General features: G+C 36.9%; 1 protein-coding gene across 2 annotated transcripts; it reads right to left on the bottom strand.

Moving 5' to 3' along the window:
* Positions 1–7224: 7224 nt before the first annotated feature.
* Positions 7225–20325, bottom strand: smyd5 (SMYD family member 5). Of its 2 annotated transcripts, XM_056250289.1 has the most exons (13): positions 20096–20321; positions 19676–19784; positions 18567–18706; positions 16489–16610; positions 15914–15983; positions 15688–15792; positions 15275–15337; positions 12090–12160; positions 11884–11990; positions 11570–11626; positions 11298–11392; positions 10157–10227; positions 7225–7610 (listed from the first exon to the last, which is right to left on the bottom strand). In XM_056250289.1, exons 1-13 carry the CDS (start codon positions 20186–20188, stop codon positions 7466–7468), a joined length of 1248 nt encoding a protein of 415 aa, XP_056106264.1. In that variant the 5' UTR covers positions 20189–20321; the 3' UTR covers positions 7225–7465. The 2 variants fall into 2 exon arrangements, with proteins under 2 accessions (XP_056106264.1, XP_056106265.1); XM_056250290.1 differs by lacking the exon at positions 7225–7610 and having other exon boundaries at positions 11210–11392; positions 20096–20325.
* Positions 20326–21417: the final 1092 nt, after the last annotated feature.

Genomic DNA, 21417 nt, shown 5'->3' with positions numbered 1-21417 from the left:
TTCGCAGTACATTTGTTTTCCCTTGACCCTTAAGCCATAGGCTATAGTCTTACTATAGCACGATGAGTTTTAACAATATGCAACCATTGTATATCGACATGAAATATTAATTGAAAATCAACTGGCGTAGCGGGCCTGTAGCTGCATATTTCTACACGAGAATGCTTTGACGCGCTAACCACAGCTCATGATGCACAAGGGAACGTCTGCCAATTCCACTAACTGCGTTAAAACCTCTGATCTATAATGTCATTCTATATAGATCAGTGGTTAAAACGTATAATTTGTTTTAATTCAAATTACTTTTTAAATTTAATAACAGACATTTTCAAATTCCAAAGCTCGTAGAAGGTTTCTGTAAGACTGACTTACAAGTAAAATTTGGACAATACTTCCCTTCATGTAGCCTGTATTCTGCAGAAAAATACTGTAATTCACCAAAAGGGTTTTTTCATGTTCAAAATGGTTGTAGTATGTTCAGTGACTAGACTGGCTTACTACAGGTGAAATTGCCCCAATAACTCCCTTCATGTAGCCTATTTAGTAAACAATTATTATTTTATAAAAAAATTACTGTAATTAACCAAACGGGTTTTTGGTGACTTACTACAAGTGAATAATGTAAAATTTCACCTGACTTGTCACTAGGAACGTACTACAACCTTTGGAACATGAATAGAAAAACAATTTACAGTAAATTAAACAATTGTAGGCTACTGTTCAATCGAGATATTGGCTGGACATAGTAAGTCAGTCTGCCCACTAGACTTCCAAGGTTATAATATAACCTTGGAAATATGTTCATTTGAATGAATGACTGGACGTTTATATTTTTTTGACTGTGAGTGGAGTTTGCAGATGGTCCCTTTATAAAATGAGGCGAATATCAAACCTAAAACTTACTTCACTGCACTCTCGGACCGGTTGCTCTCCCATTCACATGCAAAGTTAAACGCAACTGCAGAATTTTTATTTCATGTTAAGCTTTTTCTTTTTAACAGGCTCGGGAAGGAAATGTTATTAACTTGAAACGCCGTACATTGCGTTCATGTAGTCTCTTGTCTGTAGGCTATATAGTTTTCCTCCCATAGAGCATATTATAAAGAAAAAGCTTAACGTCAATGCAGTAAGACGGTGATATTTAAACTCAGTAGCCAATACACCTTACTGAACATGCAATGCGCGATTGCACGTTAAGCGTTTTATAATGGTTTTCTATGGGTGTTGTTCATAATCTGACGTAATGTTTGCCTCTATAAAGTATGCTTTATTAATAGGGTAGGCCTATATTATTGTGTACTAAATTTGGTGCTTCAATATCACTCTCATTAAGCGTCTTAAATGCGGAAGAACGCTTGATTATGCTGCCGTTGTCTGTTTTAGCAGAATACTGCCATCTAGTGGTAGCAGCTTTTCTCAGACAGCTGTGTGTGGATCGTGCAAGGCGAAACCCGCGAAATGAAAGTCTCAAAATCCAAATGAATCAAATTGGATCGACTCAGAAACGAGTCCATGAATGCACGCGCGTCACCTGATCCACACATGCACTCTTCTGTGTTGCATGTGCAAATTATGATACACTAATACAAAGGAAAACATTTGTATTCACAAAAATGTCTCTATTTGTACAAATTGCTTCACATTCATTCAATTTTGAATTTTGCACACGCAAGTTGAAAGGCATGGATAAAACATTTCTGCAACATGTATCAAGTTCATTGATAAGTGTGCTTGCACGTGTTAATCATTTTGATACTATAATCATCCCATACATTCTCAGCGTTCTGCAAACACTATTAGAACTGCAAGATTGTCTAAATCAAAAGAAACAAACTGCTTTGGAAATGGCACGTACCACTGGACTTAAAAGATGCATAAACTCATGGCACCCACACAATTTTTACTCCTTTACAAGTTTCCCATGAGCAACAGACGCTATTTATGACACTGCTGATAAAGGACAAAGTTCTGCATATTTTTCCGTCGTTGTTGTTGTTGTTGTTCCAGGAAATATGAGCATACGGATTTGTGTTAATGCACTGAAGCGTGACAAATGTGTGCAAATAAGAGCATGCTGCATGCAAGTTAATTACGCACTAAAAAGGGAGCACTCATTAGCATTATCTTGAAGTGTAAACGATGTATATTCATTAGTTACGGGCTTTTGGCCTGGGTCTGTCGTAAATACCGAAAGATTCGATTTGTTCGTTTTAAACACACAAGTGCTTTTTCAGCCACTCTCCTTGAGTTTGAAATGCATCACTTCTTTCAAATCACTTTTCAAAATGGAAATTCGCTCCTTCTGGCCTGGGGTTCGTCTGAATAAAGACTTCTTTCTCTCTGTAGTCATAATTGTCTTTCATTTGAGTGTTGGCCTCCTCCTCGCCGTCGACATAAGCCCTTTCCCTCCAGGGGTACGCTCTCTGACCCGTCCTACTCTGTGAAGAAGGAACTCGGCTTGTTGTGTGGCATTTCTCACAGTGGGCCATTCTGCACGAATATTTCAAAGTGGACTCGGACACGCTCCTGCGGGGCTATTGCTGGCCTGAGATGTCAGGACCCAGCTGGCTTTGTGCTGCCAGCTGCATCCAGTGGTTATTCCTCGCAGGCACAACCCCAGGTGTCCTTCCCTTCTGCCCTGTAATTCCCCTCTCTTTCATCCTCACAGGATGTCCAACTTGTATTACAGCCTCATTCAATAAAACAACATCCAGAGGAGCAGAGGCAGATACGGGTCCAGACACAACAGACACACAAACAGAGATTGTTTGCAGATGCAACGGGTTTTCAAGAGCATTCGAAAACAAACTTTTTGTCATATCAGCTCGATCCGGCTCACATCTTCCCAAATAGGGATTAATTGCTAATTAAAAGGAAACATAAAATAAACCTATTAATGTAAAAGGGGGCGAGAAATGTAGTGCACAAAAATAATCACTGGCCTGGTAAGAGAGATGTATTTGATATCACAAGGTTAGAACAGCACAAAACACACCATCGCCAGTGTTTTTAGTACATTATTAAATGAATATTATGATCGTTTTGCATGTTGTTAGATGTTTGCTAATCTGTTATGTGTAGAAGTGAAAGTATAGAGTTACGATGCTAAGGAATACTGCTTTTTTCCCATTTCAATTACACAAAAAAAATGAAATGCAAAAGTTTTAGTCAACAGTCTCTATTGAAGTAAAAGTAGTAAATTGATCAAAAACAGATTAAATCACGTCATCACAATCGGTGATGATTGTGACCTGATTAACAACAAAGTCATGTTTTATATGGATGCAAAAAAGAATCATATGCAAGTCAGCTTAGAATTTTTCATTAAAATAGCAAAAAATTTGCACAGCAAAAATGGAACAACTACTAAACAAGATTCATCACCTCTCTTTTCTTTTTGCCAGATACGCTTCTCTTGCAGCCGGATCATTTTTAATGCGCTACATGTCGTGCTCAAGTCGTTCTCAGTCCCACTATTAAGTGTCTTTAACTATCTATTTATTAACATTTAAATTAATCGTTTGATACAATGCTCTTATTGTGTACATATACATGTTTTATCCAACCTCAATAGCAGCACAAGTGTTTTGCAAAATAACATGAACAAGTGCATTATATATCTAACTTTTTTTTTTTATGTGAGTACATAAAAGTTAATAGATAATAGATCATAAGAGTTAACATAAGAGTTAATAGAGCTGCACGATTAATCGCTAAAATATCGCGATATTGATTAAAACATAAAAAACGCTGATTCATCCAGTAATGAAACAAGTGAAGTATTTATGAGGGAGTAATTGAATCATTCATTCAGTCCGAGTTTTTTTAAATAAAGTGCTTTATGTTACTATATTCCGCACTATGCTATGTAGATGCTTTCTTTTTTTGTTTCTTTTTGTAGTTTGTTTTATTATGTAGTTTCATTTTTCTTTCAGCCATTTTATTGTCCATCAGGTTTACATTATAATTCAGAATGCATAATTCATACATGTAATAGCACCCTTCTCTTCAAAAAGCTGCCGGATTTGTATAATTCATGTGTGACACAAATGCATCAAGTTACCTGCTCAAGTGCAATACCTAAAGACAGAGACTTGTTCAAATCCCTAACGCCAGATATGAGCAACAGTAATAGAAATGCTTTCCTAATAGCAAGCACCATTAAAACACATGCAGCAATCGTTCATTTGCGATCTTCAAAGCAAGAAGACTCCCTATCTGTCATTATGTTTAGTTTTGCTTTGAGAACATCCGCGTTTATGCTTTATTTAGTGTCTGCACCACTAAGTGTTTAATTATTTTGGCAGATGTGTCTGATGAGGGAGACACATAGAAATTGTCAATAACATCATCCGTGAAGAGGAGAGCGCAAGTGCGAGATGAATTTCATAAACAGAGGATGAGAGTATTCAAATCAGGAGGATTATGAAAAGAGGTATAAAATGGGATTGCCAGGATTTTCATACTTTCTGCAACATGGCAGATCTTCCTCACTCGACATCAAAAAGAGAATTGTGTGGCAAAATTCATCAGCTTGGCAACTAGGACGGCAGCGCTTACTCACTACAGATCTGCCATCGGAGATTAGCAAAGAACTCGAGACTGCTGCAGAACTGATACAATTGTAATGACAGACAGCAGGTGTATTGCCCGCGGGAAATGATTGGATGATGGCAATGCCAATACTACCTGATTTCACCTAATCACACATAAGACTTTAGCAGACAACTTAAACCGGCTACTTTAAAGTCAACATGCATGAAGCGGCATTCGCAACCCAATTTGACTTTCATAACGTGCTGTATTTCCAAGCGAAACAGAATATTCAACAAGAGACTTGATTTTATCCATCAAGAATTGATTGGATCGTGAACAGTGGGCGTTAGATAACAGATCTGAGCCAGAAGTGAATGTGAGTTTGATTCGGTCCAGCTTCGTATCCCACTCCCACCTCATCTGTTGCTGAGCGACAACTGCAAACTACAGCCTACACAAGCCATACAGTGATGAACACTTCACTGACCGCTGCCGGCATCATCCCAGACATTTAGGACGGATCTCAAAGACTAAACTACAGCCAACTAGACCCTATATAAGCCAGACACGTCACTGACCACTGCCTTCTTTGTTCCAGTCATTTAGGACGGATTTCAAAAGACTATGCATCAGCACAGGACTGCCAACTACAGCCTATATCAGACAGACTGTGAAGGGACACTTCCTCCATCACCATTTAACTACTGTTTTATCTTTAGAGTGTAATGTTGCTGTTTGAGAATGAAAAAGGTCTGCAAAGTACAAAATCACTCCAAAGGGAGTTATTCTCTATATCAGTAAGTGCTGTTTCTGAAACCCTCAAATGCCTCGATAGTAGTCTTGAGTTTTCTTCTGGGAACGAACACATCACAATATTTCTCATTCAATTCCCGTGCGAGGCATTTGCAAAAAAGTTATATGCTGAAATATTATAACAATTTAAAACACTGAACTTTCAGCATCATTACTCCAATCTTCGATGTTACATGATCCTTTAGAAATCTTTCTAATATGATGATTTACTGCTCAATTATTATTTGTCATCTATTATTAATAATGGTTCTTTATTAAGTTTTCGCCGCCTAATAGTATAAGGGAAACGGTGATACTGTACTTTTTATTCAGGATTCTTTGATGAATAGAAATTTCAAAATAACTGTATTGAAATAGAAATCTTTTGTAACATTTCTTACCCCAAACTTTTGAATGGAAGAGTATCACGGCTTCCACATTGATAATAATAAATGTTTATTGAGCATTAAATCATCATATTAGAATGATTTCTGATGGATCATGTGACACTGAAGACTGGAGTAATGATGATGAAAATTCAGCTTTGATCACAGGAATAAATTACATTTTAAAATATATTCAAATAGAAAAGTTATTTTAAAGCTGCAGTCCGCAGTTTTTCCTCTTTGTCGCCATCTCTGTTCGAAATCTGCAATTGCAGTCATTCGCGGAATTATCAACTTTACGTGAGTTGTGCCTCGGCACGGCACAGCGCGGATGAACACAATGTTTGAGGAGAATGTGCAGCTGTCAATCACCGTGCCGGTGTGGATACTGGCATTCAGAATCACAGATTATTCTTTTTGTAAGTATTACCAACATAAGAATTTTCACCGGAAAATATCATCTGAACAAGTAACATCCACGTTTGTTCTGATTCTGACATTGCAGTAAATCGCGCTGATTAAATCTAACAATCGCTTATAATATATATTTTCTTAAATTATTGTGGATAATTTTAACCCAGAAAAGCTACGGACTGCAGCTTTAAATATTAATGTTTTACAGTATATATATGATCAAATAAATGCTGCCTTGGTGAGCATAAGAGAAATTGTTCCAAACTTTTAACCGGTAGTGCATGTTCACTCAATGTTAAGTACATACAATATCCTCTCAAGGTTTTTCCCTTCACTACCTAAACATCTTTTTTATTTATTTTTAACAACAATCACTTCAGGCTTGCTCAAGGGGGGATTAAGAACATTTATGTAAAGCCATTTTAAGACATTATATATTGTGTCTTTATACAAATAAAGATTGTAGATGACACCACTGACACCCACACCCAAGAGCTTCTCATTGCATATAACTACTGTAATTATTGCCATAGCCTCATGTACATGTACTACTGGCAAGATTTCAGAAAGTCCACTTTAGCTACAATAATTGGCTAAAACAATGGTTTAGTTATTTAGCCATAAATGGTTTAATATTTTCTCCACCAGTGCAACCTAGCTATTGTCAGCTGAAAAGAAAAGCCATTTCAAGGTGTTGAGCTAATCTTAAACATAAGATTATAAAGGGAAAAAAAAACTTTCTTTTTTCTTTTGTAAGAAAGAGAAAAAAAGACCAAGTAATGTGTATTTTAATTTTGGCTGACTTCCAGTCACTTTAAAGTATAACATGAAGCTGGTCACCTTCCTCTTTATCTGATGACTGTACAGTTTCTCTCAGATGTGATTAAAAGGAAAATCCACTTTCTTTTGGATGGTCATCATATAATATAACCCATAAGTGCACAGACTGATCATGTTTCATGCGTGGTCACAGTTTTGTGTGTCTACTTGTGTCTTAAACATTTTAAAAAACAAAAATCTAATCAGTTCACCCAATCAAATCTAAATCCTGCATATGAAACCAGTGTCTTGAGTGACTTATTAAACATAATAAATCTTGCATTATATGAGACATTGCATGGTAGAAATCATGACAAAAAAGCACATGATTAAAATACTGCACTTATATTTTGCATAGGCTTTGATTCAGGTTACAGCTGTACTGCTACTGTGAGTGTGATGTTGGTTTCTCAACTGCTGTAGATATTATGCCCTGTAGAGGGTTTCAGGATCACATGGATTAGGTCCACAAACAAACAAGTGAAGTGGTTCGGGTGGGCCGAGAAACCTGAGTGGAATCACACATCTGTCATTTCATCCTCCACATCGTCTCCCTCTGTTTCGCCTTCTCCTTCCACTTCCTCCTCATCCTCTGATGTCATATCTGCATCATCCATCTGGGACATGCATTTCTGACAGGAACAGATGAATAAATAATTCTCCCTGAAAATGAGAGGGGAAAATGGTGTAATTTATCATTTAAAAAGGCTAAATTAAGACACAAATTACAATTCTGTCACTATTCACTCACACTATTTACTCACTCCTTCCAAACCCGTATAGAGTGCAACCGCCCCTTTTTCATTGGCACTGGTTTCGGAAATTTTTTTCTATTAATTTTTCCCATAGGGATTTTATAAGTCTTCATTAAAGAGTTATAAGCCGTGAACCAAGCCAATCAGCTACAAGCTGAATCCCAACACTACAAACTTTGAATTGAAGCAAAAAAGGTTTTTAAAATTGGACAAAAAGGACAACGGTAACTTAATGGCTTTTGCGAGGGAAAGAACTACAATCCCATGGCGAACACAAAATAGATTTATATTTCTGTTCTGTTTTTAATTTGATCATGCTGTTATTTACGTTTACAAATGTTGATTTTATATATACTGTATATAATATACATATATAGAGAGTGTCTCGTTCCCCTTCTAAGGGAACCATGATTACATTCGTAACCGGAGACTATTTTCACCAGAAATTCCACAGTTAAACATAATTGTTTGAAAAATACACTGAAAAAAATCCGGGCAAACGGCTTCAATAGAAGCAAATACCATGGATTAACAACCTCGTAGCTCACAGTAAGGATGTCTTTAAAGGTTTAAGTTAGCATTAAAAAAACTATTTCCCTATGGAGGAATTTAATGGAGTTTTTACTTCCGGAACCCGACTGTTGCAGTTCTATTAGCTAAACTTTTTTTTTTTTTTTTTTTGGTTTGACTGAAAATATAAGAATTGTTTTTCAGCTTTTATATTCCAAGTCTTCTGAAATCATCCAACACTTTGTGAGAGGACAACTAGGTAAGTAGTAAAGGCCCCGATATACTTCAAGCGAAATCGAAGAAAGAACTGGTGACACTTCGAACAAAATCAGGCCAAACTGAAGTTTGTTTGCTACTGAAACAGTTTGCCAAAGGAACCTTCCGGAAAAGTTCGCTCCGGCTGGTCAATTTGGCTAAACGCCACTATTAGCGTGGAAGGCGTTGGGATGTTTGCTAGATCCCGCTAAAAAGGTATTTTGAACTTCGTTTTTTTTTTAACCTCTAAGCGAAGAATAAAAAAGAAAAGTCTAAATGATACTTTAAAGGGTTAGTTCACCCAAAAATGAAAATTCTGTCAGTAATTACTCACCCTCGTGTTGTTCCAACCCCGTAAGACTTTCGTTCATCTTCGGAACACAAATTAATATATTTTTGATTAAACCTGAGAGCTGGATCACTCCTCCATAGGCTTCTTAAGGGATCGAAACTGGCCGGCCCAAAAGTTATGAAACACATTGTTAAAATAGTCCGAGTGACTACAGTGGCTCAACCTTAAGTTTATCAAGCGACGAGAATACTTTTTGTGCGCATAAAAGAAACAAAAATAACGACTTTATTCAACTATTCATCTCCTTCTCTGTACGGCTGTGATATTTCACGTAGTGAAACTACGCAAAGCTTCTAGGTTGTAGTCACGCATGACGCATCACACACATGACCAGCGTCGGCCAATAGTGAGCCTACTTGTGACGTGCAACCTAGAAATCTTGCGTAGTTTCACTACGTGAAATATCACGGCCGTACACAGAAGGAGATGAATAGTTGAATAAAGTCGTTATTTTTGTTTGTTTTTTGCGCACAAAAAGTATTCTCGTCGCTTGATAAACTTAAGGTTGAGCCACTGTAGTCACTCGGACTATTTTAACGATGTCTTTCATAACTTTTGGGCCGGCCAGATTCGATCCCTTAAGAAGCCTATGGAGGAGTGATCCAGCTCTCAGATTTAATCAAAAATATATTAATTTGTGTTCCGAAGATGAACGAAAGTCTTACGGGGTTGGAACAACATGAGGGTGAGTGATTACTGACAGAATTTTCATTTTTGGGTGAACTAACCCTTTAATGGTTGTTATTTTGCCCTTTTATGAAATGTGTAAAAATTCTTCAAAAATCTCTTTTGTCTTGCAACCAATCAAACCAATCAATCAATCCCAATATAAAGGTATGGAATGCTGGAAATTTATATTGTATTTATCTTTCAAACTCAAGTGTTTAGACCATATATATTTCTTAATTCCAATGCACCAGAATACATTGAAGATCTGCCCCATTAGGGCTTTCATTCTGCCCTTATTCCATAATAAATGAAGATCCATCAGATCCAAGGGGGTCCGTCTCTAATCTTGTAACATTCAACAACATGTAACAAGTTGTTCAGCAGTTCTTTTCAAGGTGAAGTCAAGCTTTTTTCACCTGAATAAAGTGAATATAGATTAAGTGGGATCTCCAAACAAATCCTCATTGGTCATCCAGGCGGTATAGCTGCTGCGATTGACAGGTAAATGATCAATAGGAGAGCTGGGTCCCAGCAGCAAGTCAACAGCCCCTGTGGTTATCCAGGCCGAGAGCTGCTGCCAGAGACCAAGGCCATTGATCCTCTCTGGAGGTGGACTCAGCTGGGCAGTTTCACAGAGAATGCTTAAACAAGGGATTGCATTCGTTTACCTCAAGATCTTGTGCCGGCTATGACGACTCCTGTCTCTCTGGCAGCAGTCCAGGTAGCTGATACAGATTTCCTACAGAAAGAACGAGAGAAATTCATGAGATGATCAACAACTCAGCAACTCTTATTTGTTTTATTTATTTCTTTTCTGCAGTTATGTTATGAATTAAGTTATACAGAAGAATGGATTTCTGTTTTATAAATTGGCCAAAACCATGAAATTACTCTGTGGGTGTTATCACTCTCATAATGTTTCACAGTGGTGTTACTTATTTAAAATAGAAAATATAACCTTTTTTTTTTTTTTTTTTTTAAGTAAGTAAACAATTCAATTTTCACTAACAATTTTTACATTTTGGTCACTAGCAGACCAAAATTTAAATCATTATTCATAGCATTCATTTTTCTCTTTTGTCCGTTTTGGAGGCTGGCAGACCATCAATATGGAAATACTGTTTTCTACTTTATTATATAATGTCCATTTTGATCAATTTAATGCATCATTGTTGAATAACTATTAACTCATTTCAACTTCTGAACGGTAGTAAATCTTCATTTGTGTTCCCCAAAAAAAAAAAAAAAAAAAAAAAAAATCACAGGTTTGGAATGACATGACAACATTTTTTCCCCCATTTAATTCTACTTCCTAGCAAATCCACATCCTGTTTACTACCTCAAATCAAATTCAGGAACTTAATGAACATTCTCAATATAATTCTGATTGGTGCACAAATCCGCTTTGCTATAAGGCAAAACATGATGAGAAAAAAACCGGTCACTGTGTCAGAAAACCAAGGTAAAACAAATTTGGCTTTAGGTAACCCTATAAAAATTCATAAAGCTCTACACTGTGAATTCAACACTAAAAGCTATAAAAAATGCATGATGAGCTGTCATCCACTGCCTAATATGATTCAGATAAACAAACCTATGAAATAAATCTGTGCGATGTTCTACCTCTCCAGCACGAAGCCAGGCAGATGTAGGCCTTTTCAATCTAACTGACAAGCTGCCAAAACTGCTCCAATCTTCAGAGTCTAGACTGTAATTCCTACCGACAATGAAACACTCAAGGCTTTAGAATATTACGACCCTCCCTCCGAGCATCAGCTTAGCATCTATTATCCAACATCCTCCTCTGACCTCTCCAGGGCTGATGTCACTGAGGGCGCTGAGGTGAAGGAGGAAGTTGTTGTCGGGGAAAGACGCCTCCGCATTGGGAACGCAGCTGTGATTACCTGTACAGCAACGGAAACGGTAATAAATCTTCACTTCTTTTAGCAGAGCAAGAAGACAGGCCTCATTTGTTAAGCTGACCTGATTTCTGCTACTCAAAGTCAACTTCTACTGTATGTGAAATGCTCACAGCTGTACAAACTGAAAGACATGCCAATATGAATAAAGACAATTCTCACAAGAGCTTTGCAGCAGGAAAAGTCCAGAGCCTTCGCAGTTGAGGAAATCACCGGTTTCTGTAACAGAAAAAAGATCTATGAAAGCCGTTCATCTTTTGGATTTGTTTCACACTTTTGCCCAAAACAATAATATGTTACACAGATCGATGGCCGTCTAAGTGGTCAAATGTGTGTCTGTCTCAGCTTGCGCTTGAGGAAGTGGATGTCAAACGCAGAGATGGGTTCAGTCTTTGCAAGTATACAGATCAATGTGTGAGCAAGTGTGTGAGGATCTAAGCACTAGAAACAGGTGGGAGACTTAAGAGAAAAATGACCTTTGTCGATGTCCTTGTACAACTGGTCGATAAAAGCATCCAGTTGCTCCCTCTGCTGGCTGGGAAGCTCCAGTGCATCGCACGCATGAACCCACTGACTCAGAGAACTACAGACACACATCAGATCAGAATCGCTTGAGGAACCTTATTCTACTGGATACATCTCTCTAGGGTAAAACATTGATTGTTTGTATTGAGTGGTTTACCTGGTGCCAATACCCTGACCGTTGGTCCCAACGAGCGAAAACAGAGAGCGAAATCCTTCTGGAGAGAACCACTATATACACAAAATAAGTTAATTTTACAAACATCTGCCCTATCCTTAATTCAGTGCATTCAGTGGGTCTGTTATACTCTTAACAGGAATGAAGTAGTGACACACAGATACTCGCATATGCTTGGCGTCTACATAATATCTATCATTAGACATTGGCTTATAAATTAAGAATTGAGATTTCACTCGCCAGTGTTTGAGATGCGTAGAACCGGTATACTGTGCAACCCTAGTGTTTATTGTTAGTAGTAGTAGAGTTATTAGTAGTATTATTATCTTAACAGATTTACAGAAACACTGAATGCACCACCAGCCCTAAGTTCTGTTAAAATGACAAATATGCATTCATACATTTTCATTTATACATGGTCTAGTTCTAATTAAGTTTGACTGATGTTAAAAGTGTAGTTGTTTTGCTTTCAGACCATATCACATATGCATAAAGTAAAACTGAGCCATTTTATGAAGATAAGCTGATTTGATGGATATATTTATATATATATATATATATAATATCTCCATGTCTGGTAGTGTTGTAGTGCTCAAGACCGGACCATTTTTGAAGGTCTTGGCCTTGTCTCGGTCTCGAACGCATTTGTACTCGATCTTGTCTTGGTCTCAGACTAAAAAGAATCAGGATTTTATCTCAAGATCGGTCAATCCCACAACCGCGAGGACATCACTAAATTGCCAATGCATTGTCTGATTCATTTGTTAACATCATTAATGTGATTTGATGTCAAACTTACTGCTTAAAACGCAATCAATAACTTCTTTCTAATTTTATTTCTTTTGTTACTGTACTGCCGGGGTCAAAATCAATGCAGGGTTGTCTAAAAAATTATACAGGATATAATTAAGCTATATCACAAGAGGAATTGAGCTTTTTTCATGAATATGAGCACGATTGCAAATGTGATATTGATTTTATACAAACGTTCAATAAAAAAATAAGTTAAAGGTGCATTGCGCAACTTTTCATGTTAAAAATACCTGTTTTTCTTCCTATACATGCTTAAAGAACTGCCTGATGGGCTGAATGAGCCCTTCTCTGCTCACTGAGATTGCCTCTATAATCCTGTACAGTAAAATATATAAGAGGGATTCGGGCTCGAATTTGAGACTGGGCGTGACGTCATGCGCGTTCACGCTCACCAGGCTGTCTCGCAAGTTTGTGCATTCGCCGGCGCCGCCATTCTCCGCATCAGCGGACAACTCGTACGTCAAAAGTAGAAGATGGATTCAAAGAGACCGGCTTGTAGTCCATTCCAAACCCCAACGCAAACTCCACGTAAAGTAAAAAAAAGAAAAATTTTGTCTAGTGCCACCAAAAGGGCCAAATTGGAGTCAGACAGGCGTCGGAGTAAGACGAGAGTCAACCTCGGGAAATGGAGAGATCTCCGGTCTGCTCTTGGTCTCAAACGGGATCCTCAGTTGGCTTTTTTCTTGATAAAACGGTAAGATATAGCCCAGTCTCTAATGTTTGATACGGCCAATCTATGTATGACAACAAATGACGATGCGTAAAATGTGTAATGCTTTAGCGTAAGCTAGAAACATATACAATCAGAATTGATTTTATACCATTGTCAGTGAACAGTTTCATAAACTAGGAATTGTGTTCGGACCAACAAGGAAGAACGCTGTTGCATTGGCTATATTGTCTTTTTCGGTAAAAATAGTAAATTGTAAATCCTTTCACTGCTGTCACTGCTATCCTCAGTGCTTCTCTCCACAGTAACATCAAATTGGTCAGAGCTCGTATTCTATCAAAACGAGGAAAACGTAAAATATTTTGGTATTGTGATAAAATACATGTTAATGTGTCAATACAAGTATTGACACATTTCACATTAATGTTTGTCAGTGTGTATTGTCCCTGTCAAAATATCTACTAAATAAATCAGCGCTACATGTAGTTTAGTGATTAGCAAAACAGTTCAAGATTCTTGAGTGTGATAACATGCTGAAAAATATGACCGATAATTAGACACAAATTTTGAGTAAATTCTAACAGAAAAAGGATGTATTGTTATTGGAATATTCTCAGATCAATACAACAGGCTGAACCCCGCAAGTCTTCGGCAGCTTAGCCTGTTTTGGCTTTTATGAAAACGTCATGGTGACATTTGATTGTTTATTACCTTGAGACATTTGAGTGAACGTTGTTGACCAACCGTGTACGGTATGATTATTATTTTGAACTATTGCGAAGTAATCAATTATATTGCTCATAAACGTGTTTTCATAACAATACAATCATAGGTGGATACAGATACAGTAAACACATAAACAAAGTTTTCTACTACCCCCGTTTTCCCCTCACACATAAGAGTAATTTACTCAAATGTCTTTCCTTCCATATATTTGAAATGACTTGCAGATTTATAACTTTATTACCTCTGAAGACATTTTGGCTGTACTGTACACCAAAGATCTGTACAGCAGATGCTCCTTTAGTTATGAACAGCTCGTGCATGCGTGCGTGTGCGTGTGGTCTATAAGCGTGCACAACTCTGGTTGCAGTTTCGCTTGTCGCTAGAGGGGGCGTAGTTCTGCAAAAACTCAGAAACCTGCGTTTTGCACCTTTAATATTAAGCGACTAATTTTAGACAAGTTTTTGTTAATTTGGCAACGCGTTTCGTTATTAAATTAATCAGCTGCTTTGAACAAATGATGAGTCAAATAATATTAATGTTTTAATGTTAAATTAATCTGAACATTATTTATGGAGGTGTAATTGTACCAATTCAGATGCAACTTCTGTGCAACCTCTGCAACACAAAGATGAATTTTATTGTTAGTGATTTCATTGGAAACAGCTATATAGTCTTATTATTTTTATTGTATTTATTGATTAAATATAAGATTTTTCTCAGACAGTACAGTAGATACAGATCTTTTAGATGAATTTGAGGAGTGCTGGTCTGGTCTTGGTCTCGGTTTAGGTGGTCTTGACTACAACACTAATGTCTGCCGCATAAACTAAGAAATGTACTAGTCAATGGTGATTCTATTGCCAAGGTATGCATAGAATTTAATTTTATTTTTGTATGACCCTTTTGCTTTTTATTAAATTATAGATAGACAGACAGAGAGAGAGAGACGACGGCTGACCTGACTGAGACGATCTTCGTACAGTGCTGTGGAAAACAAATTCCGCAGCAAGGCCAGCTGTCCCTAATAAAAGGAACAACACTGTATTTTGGGACATTTTTACTGGTAACACTTTATTTTAAGGTGACTTTACATGTTACTACGTGTACTTACTATAGTAATAACAGTAAATGATGCATAATTACAAGTAACCAACCCTAAACCAAATCCTAACCCAAACCGTAACTCTATAGTAAGTACATGTAGTTAATTAATATCACTCAGCACTTATTTGAGTAAGTACAGTGTAAATACATCACCTTAAAATAAAGTGCAACTAAAAACTCAAACTTCGGAAGAGGCAAACTTGATGATGCAGCGTGAAGCATGAGATGCTTTAATAATGTACAAAAGATTATGGACTTTCTATTTACCTGAAACTTCTCACCCAACAATTTATGAACTATTTCCTCCTCTTCATTTGCTGTACGACTACAAAAATGATTGAACAACCTCTGCCAGCGTCCCTTATCTTGAGCCTGAAACAGCAACAAAAACAGTTTTTGCTTGTTAGAAGTTATTTCATACTTGCTAACATTTCATTTAGGCAAACAATCCTCTTAGACACTTTATTCAGACCAATAAATAGAAAATAATAACCTGCTTGATGGTGGCCACCATCCTTGCCATGATCATGATACTGGAGGTTTCAGGAGGGTAGTGCACACTCCTGGATAATATGGGAAAACAATTTAATGCAAGAGCAGAGTCATATATTTCAAGGTTAGCATGCTAAAGAATGCCTATGCACCAACAGCCTTCAAACCGAAAGCAATCAATTACTGACAAAGCAAGGACTCTAATGTTCTGCACAATACTTTCAGCATAGACCTTAAGCGCCAGAGAAACAAGCGCGCGGCCATCTTTTGAATCTTGTGTTTGAACTTCCATTTTGCGGTCGCTCTGTATATTTCTATGGCATCACTGTCGAAGAGTAATTAGCTGGTGAAGTGGATTTACTTATTGTAGAGCTAAGTTATCATGAGCATTGTAATGTTTAAAGCAGATGTCATAACAAATGTCAGTAGACCGGGAAGATATATATATATATATTTAAAAAAAAATAATCAGTAAGATCTTCATGTTGTGGAAATACAAACCGGAAGACGGAACACAACGAGCGCAGCGCTGAAAAGAGACGGGGCTACATAAGGTCTATATGAGTGAGTATTTACTTCCATGCGTCCTGCAGCTTGTTGACTGGGTGATCCGGATCATCATGTGAAGGGCCAAGACACAGGACCTTGTGGTATTGCTCCCATGCAGCCTGTCGGCACTCAGTACCGCAGTACATCACCTGAAGGGAACGCATATGAAGACCAATCAGGGATGAGTCACAAACCAACCCTGCTTTATAAAAACACATTGGTAGGATCGGTTTAAAATACTTGTGTTTAATTGCTAAATTATTTTTTGAGGGATTTGTACTTTACTCAAGTACTACTGAAAATGAACACTCATTCTTCCAATGGGGAAAAAAAACATACTTTTAAAGCACAAAGTACATATTTTGCAGGTCATCATGACTTAAAAATGTCCTTGTGCTCCCTAATGTTTAATAAAAAACAGCCAATAAAATCTTTGTCAATAATTGGTCAGTTATGGTCAGCCTGCCTTGTGAAGAGACATCTCATCAGCCATCACAGTCTTTCCTCAAAAGCTAAATGATTTAACCCTATAAAGCTGACAGTATCATATTTGATGCATGACATTCTAAGGCCTCTAAATTATCAGTGAGATCAAAACCTGTTGTAAACAATCAAAAAGACTCATAGTTTATACTTTTTATGAGCAAGTAAAAGCCCTTTAAGTGTAATTGTAAAAATGTCCATATTCAGGTCGTGGTACACGTGTCTTTGTTTTTACTGTGAAATCTTTACTGATTTTTACCACATAACCCTAAGAATAACTTTTATATTGTTAGTAATATTTCAAGATGAACATTTACCGGAATGAAGTAACGTGTGTTTGTATGGATAATCAAGTAAACCTTTTTTTTTTTTTTTTTTTTTTTAAGAATCATGTTAAATTGTGAGTATCATATATGATAAATCAGGCTTTTGAGCAGTGTTGGCTAAGATACTCTAAAACGTAATTAATTCTTAGCTACTAATTACATCTTCAACAGTGGAATAAGATTACTGTACTAATTACTCTCTCTAAAAAGTATTGGATTACTTACACTAATCACTTTCTGAATCCCATATCAACCTCGACCAGTTGAACAATGCCAGGACATGAAACGGCTCTTTTAATTCTTTCAAATAAATAATGTAAATTTGCACAAATTATTCTTAAACGGGTCAAAGTATTTAAAGGAAGACGGTTACCTTTAACATTCATTTTAACATTAGACGTTACATTTTGCTGTTAAATCCACTATTGTTTTATATAGAATTGTTCAATAATCAATACAGTATTTAATGCAATTACATCCGAAGTAACGGTAAATTACGGTAAATGAAGAGCAATCCCTGACTTTAAGGGAAGAGTAATTAAATTACACTAATGCATCACACCCAACACTGCTTTTGAGGAACATTTATTTGTTAATCTCTCAATGATCATTGTACTCATTTATTATATGTTTTGCTCCCACATTAAAACTACAGAGCTTCGATATAAAACGAAGCATTTAAATACCATTTTACGAAGACATATTATTGGAAGTTGTAGATATTGATAGATGCTGATACTTGTATGCATTTTAGTAGTCTACTCTAGTGTTATAAAGACCTCATCTCATTGATTTACATTACAAGCTTTCAGAACGTATATTATTTTCTTGCCATATGAATATCAGCAACTGCACCAAATTGCATATTTTTTACTCAGTATGGGCCTCTGAATAAAAGCATTTCTCCTCATATACACTCAATATTCTCCTATATCATACTATATGCGCCATAAAAGCCTGATGTATAAAATACAATACAAAACATAAAACATATGCAGACTTTTTGATCTAAAGATTCAATTAAGTATATGTCAGAAAAAATATATACTTAATTGAATCTTTAGATCAAAAAGTCTGCATATATGTTTTACGTTTTGTATTGTATTTTATACATCAGGCTTTTATGGTGCATATAGTATGATATAGGAGAATACAATCTGGAATAAGCCGATTACATTTTTTATTCTTAATAACATAATCGGCTTATTCCAGATTATTAACCAGATTATGAAGACCTGGGTCAAACACTACAGATGACATCAAGAATACATGTGAACATATTAACATCAAGTGTACCTGACACTGTGGGCAGGCCTGGTGTCGGTCAGGTCGCACCTTGCACAGCTCAGGGTGAGGCAGACTCAGAGCTGGCAGACCACTCAACCTCCTGGCATTCTCCTCTGCTGTCTCCAGAGCACGCAGACAGTGCTCACACGCTGAATACGGCGAGAAGAAAACACGCCAGGTACAGGGACACATGAACAACCAAGCAAATAGCTACAAATACAGGGGTTGGACACCAATATATGCGCAGCCTGGTGGCCAATTTTCACTGATTTCAGTGAATAAATATTGGGCTGCAATATCATGGCCTTCCCTACTGTGCTTGATTCACTGCCAAGAACTACAGAACCATTGTGGAAGACCATGTGCACCTAATGGTTCAAACATTGTACCCTGAAGGGGGTGCCGTGTATCAGCATGATAATGCAACAATACACACAGCAAGACTAGTGACAGAGTGGTTTGATGAACATGAAAGTGAAGTTGAACATCTCACATGGCCTGCACAGTCATATAGTCACCAGATCTATATATTATTGAGCCACTTTGGGGTGTTTTGGAGGAGCAAGTCAGAAAACATTTTCCTCCACCAGCATCACATAGTGACCTGACCACTGTTCTGGAAGAGGAACGGCTCAAAATTCCTCTGGCCACTGTAAAGGTTTTGTATTTTGTATCTGTCATTCCCAAAGACGAAGTGATGCTGTATTGGCCGCAAAAAGAGGTCCTACACTATACTAATAAATTAAAACTAGGTGTTTCAGTGTCCAACCCCTGTATATCCTTAATAGTAATATCCCACAAAGCTGAATAATAAAAGCTTGATAAGATCATTCATCGTCAATATATGATCAAGAACATCTGGATAATTTATAAGTCAAGTCAAGTCAAGTCACCTTTATTTATATAGCGCTTTTTACAATACAGATTGTATCAAAGCGCTTCACAGTGATAACATGAAAACAATATAACAAAAACAATATAACAATATAACAAAGTTTGTTTCTAAAAGGAATTGCGTCAACGTCCACCTTAAGTAAGGCAGATCAATAATATTATTGAATATTAAATGTTAAATGTCCCCAACTAAGCAAGCCAAAAGCCAAATATAAGGCACTCACCTCTGTATTTGTACAAGGCATTCCACAAGAACTGAGATGAGACTAGAGGCTTCTCAATGAAAATAGTGTCACCCTTTTTGAACGATCTTTTGGCGAATAATCCTTTGCCCTGTAGAAATATAATTGGATCATTACAAAATACACATATTTAACTGCTGCTGTCTGGAACATGAGATGGGTGAAACCCATTTAAAAGTGCATGTTCACATATATGTCACCGCTTTAGAGAACATGAATAGGATTATTTGTCACAGTTTGCATATGTTGGGTTTGTATCAGGTTCTGGCATAATAAGCCGGGTGACGTGGGAGGGGTGCCGGGTGCGAGCACCATAATCAAAGCTAAACCTCTAAATAAAACATGACTGAACCGTATTATTAGATGAGGATGCATATCTATCAAGGCACTACTGTAGCATACCTTGACATTATCGATAAATCGGACCTCCACGCAATTACTAGCTTTGGCAGGATCCACGCAGCGAGAAAACATGTCATCTACGGGGGCCGCCATGTTGGATATTTACATATCAACCTCTGACCCCTCGGATTGACCAATAGTGTGCATGTGATACATCTCCATTCACTGTCAACACTCGACTGTATAGATAGATTTATTCTGGAAGAAAATATCGCTGCTGCTTGTTATAAACATAAATGCTACGCTTAAAGGAGGAAGTATGTTTTGGTGCTTCTTGATAAAAATGTAGAAATGTGCCATTGGAAGGCGGGGCGAGTCAACTGGTAACTAGTGACGTCGGATTCGTGAATGAATTGTTCTTCTGAGTCGGATCCCGGGAATATGTTTGGTTTACAACTTGAACATGATAGTTATAAACAAACATACGAGCTGGTTTAATGAATTGTGTTTTATCAAAACGTGCAAAAGCCCTTTCAGAGTCATCTAAAATGAATAATGTAAAACCTAAATTAGACACCAAGGCTCAAAATCACTTGATATTTTTACGAGCTGATCATGCCTGAAACAAATTGAACTGGAACACATAAATTTACAATAAACACCCTTGTAAATTAATCCTAATTCAACCTAACCATCATTATATACAGGGACAGATTTATGCATAGACATTATGCACGTTAAAATAAGGATAATTGTTTTATTATTATTATTAAATAATTTCACTCTAATGCTAAAACTCTTATAAATTAATTACATTTTTCATCATTTTTATTTTTTTCATAAATCATTACTATTGGTCACCCTTGTCTGTCTGTGGTTGCTAATTATTTAACCAATGAAAAGTGCTTGTTGTGACGAAACGTCATTACTCCATGGGATCCTAAAACTGTTAGTATAATGTAGTTCCCACCCGTCTCTATTGTGAAAGCAGTTTGGACGTCTCTGCTTGTTTGCAATGCAAAGGTAAATACATAATTATTTGTTTGAATAAGTATAGTGTTTACTCAACAAACACTATAAAGGCAAAAAATGTATGAGGAGAGTAGTCTAGCATTTGTCGTCTAGTCATAGCCAATACTGTTTTAAAAAGCATGTGCAAAGCACTTAGTCTTTTATGAGATTTTGGGCAAATAACTGAAAAAACTGAGGACACAGCCTAATGACGGAAAAAAAAAAACATTAGCTGATCAAAAATGTCTTCATTTGAGCTTGATTTTGGTCAAATGTTATAATGACACGCAAGTATCATACATTACAAGCCAAAATTTCAACTTTGTCAACACTGTGTGTAGCCTAAAGCCTAATTATTTTAAAAATACAGT

The sequence above is a fragment of the Rhinichthys klamathensis genome, unplaced genomic scaffold, assembly GCF_029890125.1.
Source record: "Rhinichthys klamathensis goyatoka isolate OS25496 unplaced genomic scaffold, OSU_Roscu_1.1 h1tg000068l_1, whole genome shotgun sequence".
NCBI lineage: Eukaryota > Metazoa > Chordata > Actinopteri > Cypriniformes > Leuciscidae > Rhinichthys > Rhinichthys klamathensis.
This window is presented reverse-complemented; position numbering and strand designations above follow the sequence as displayed.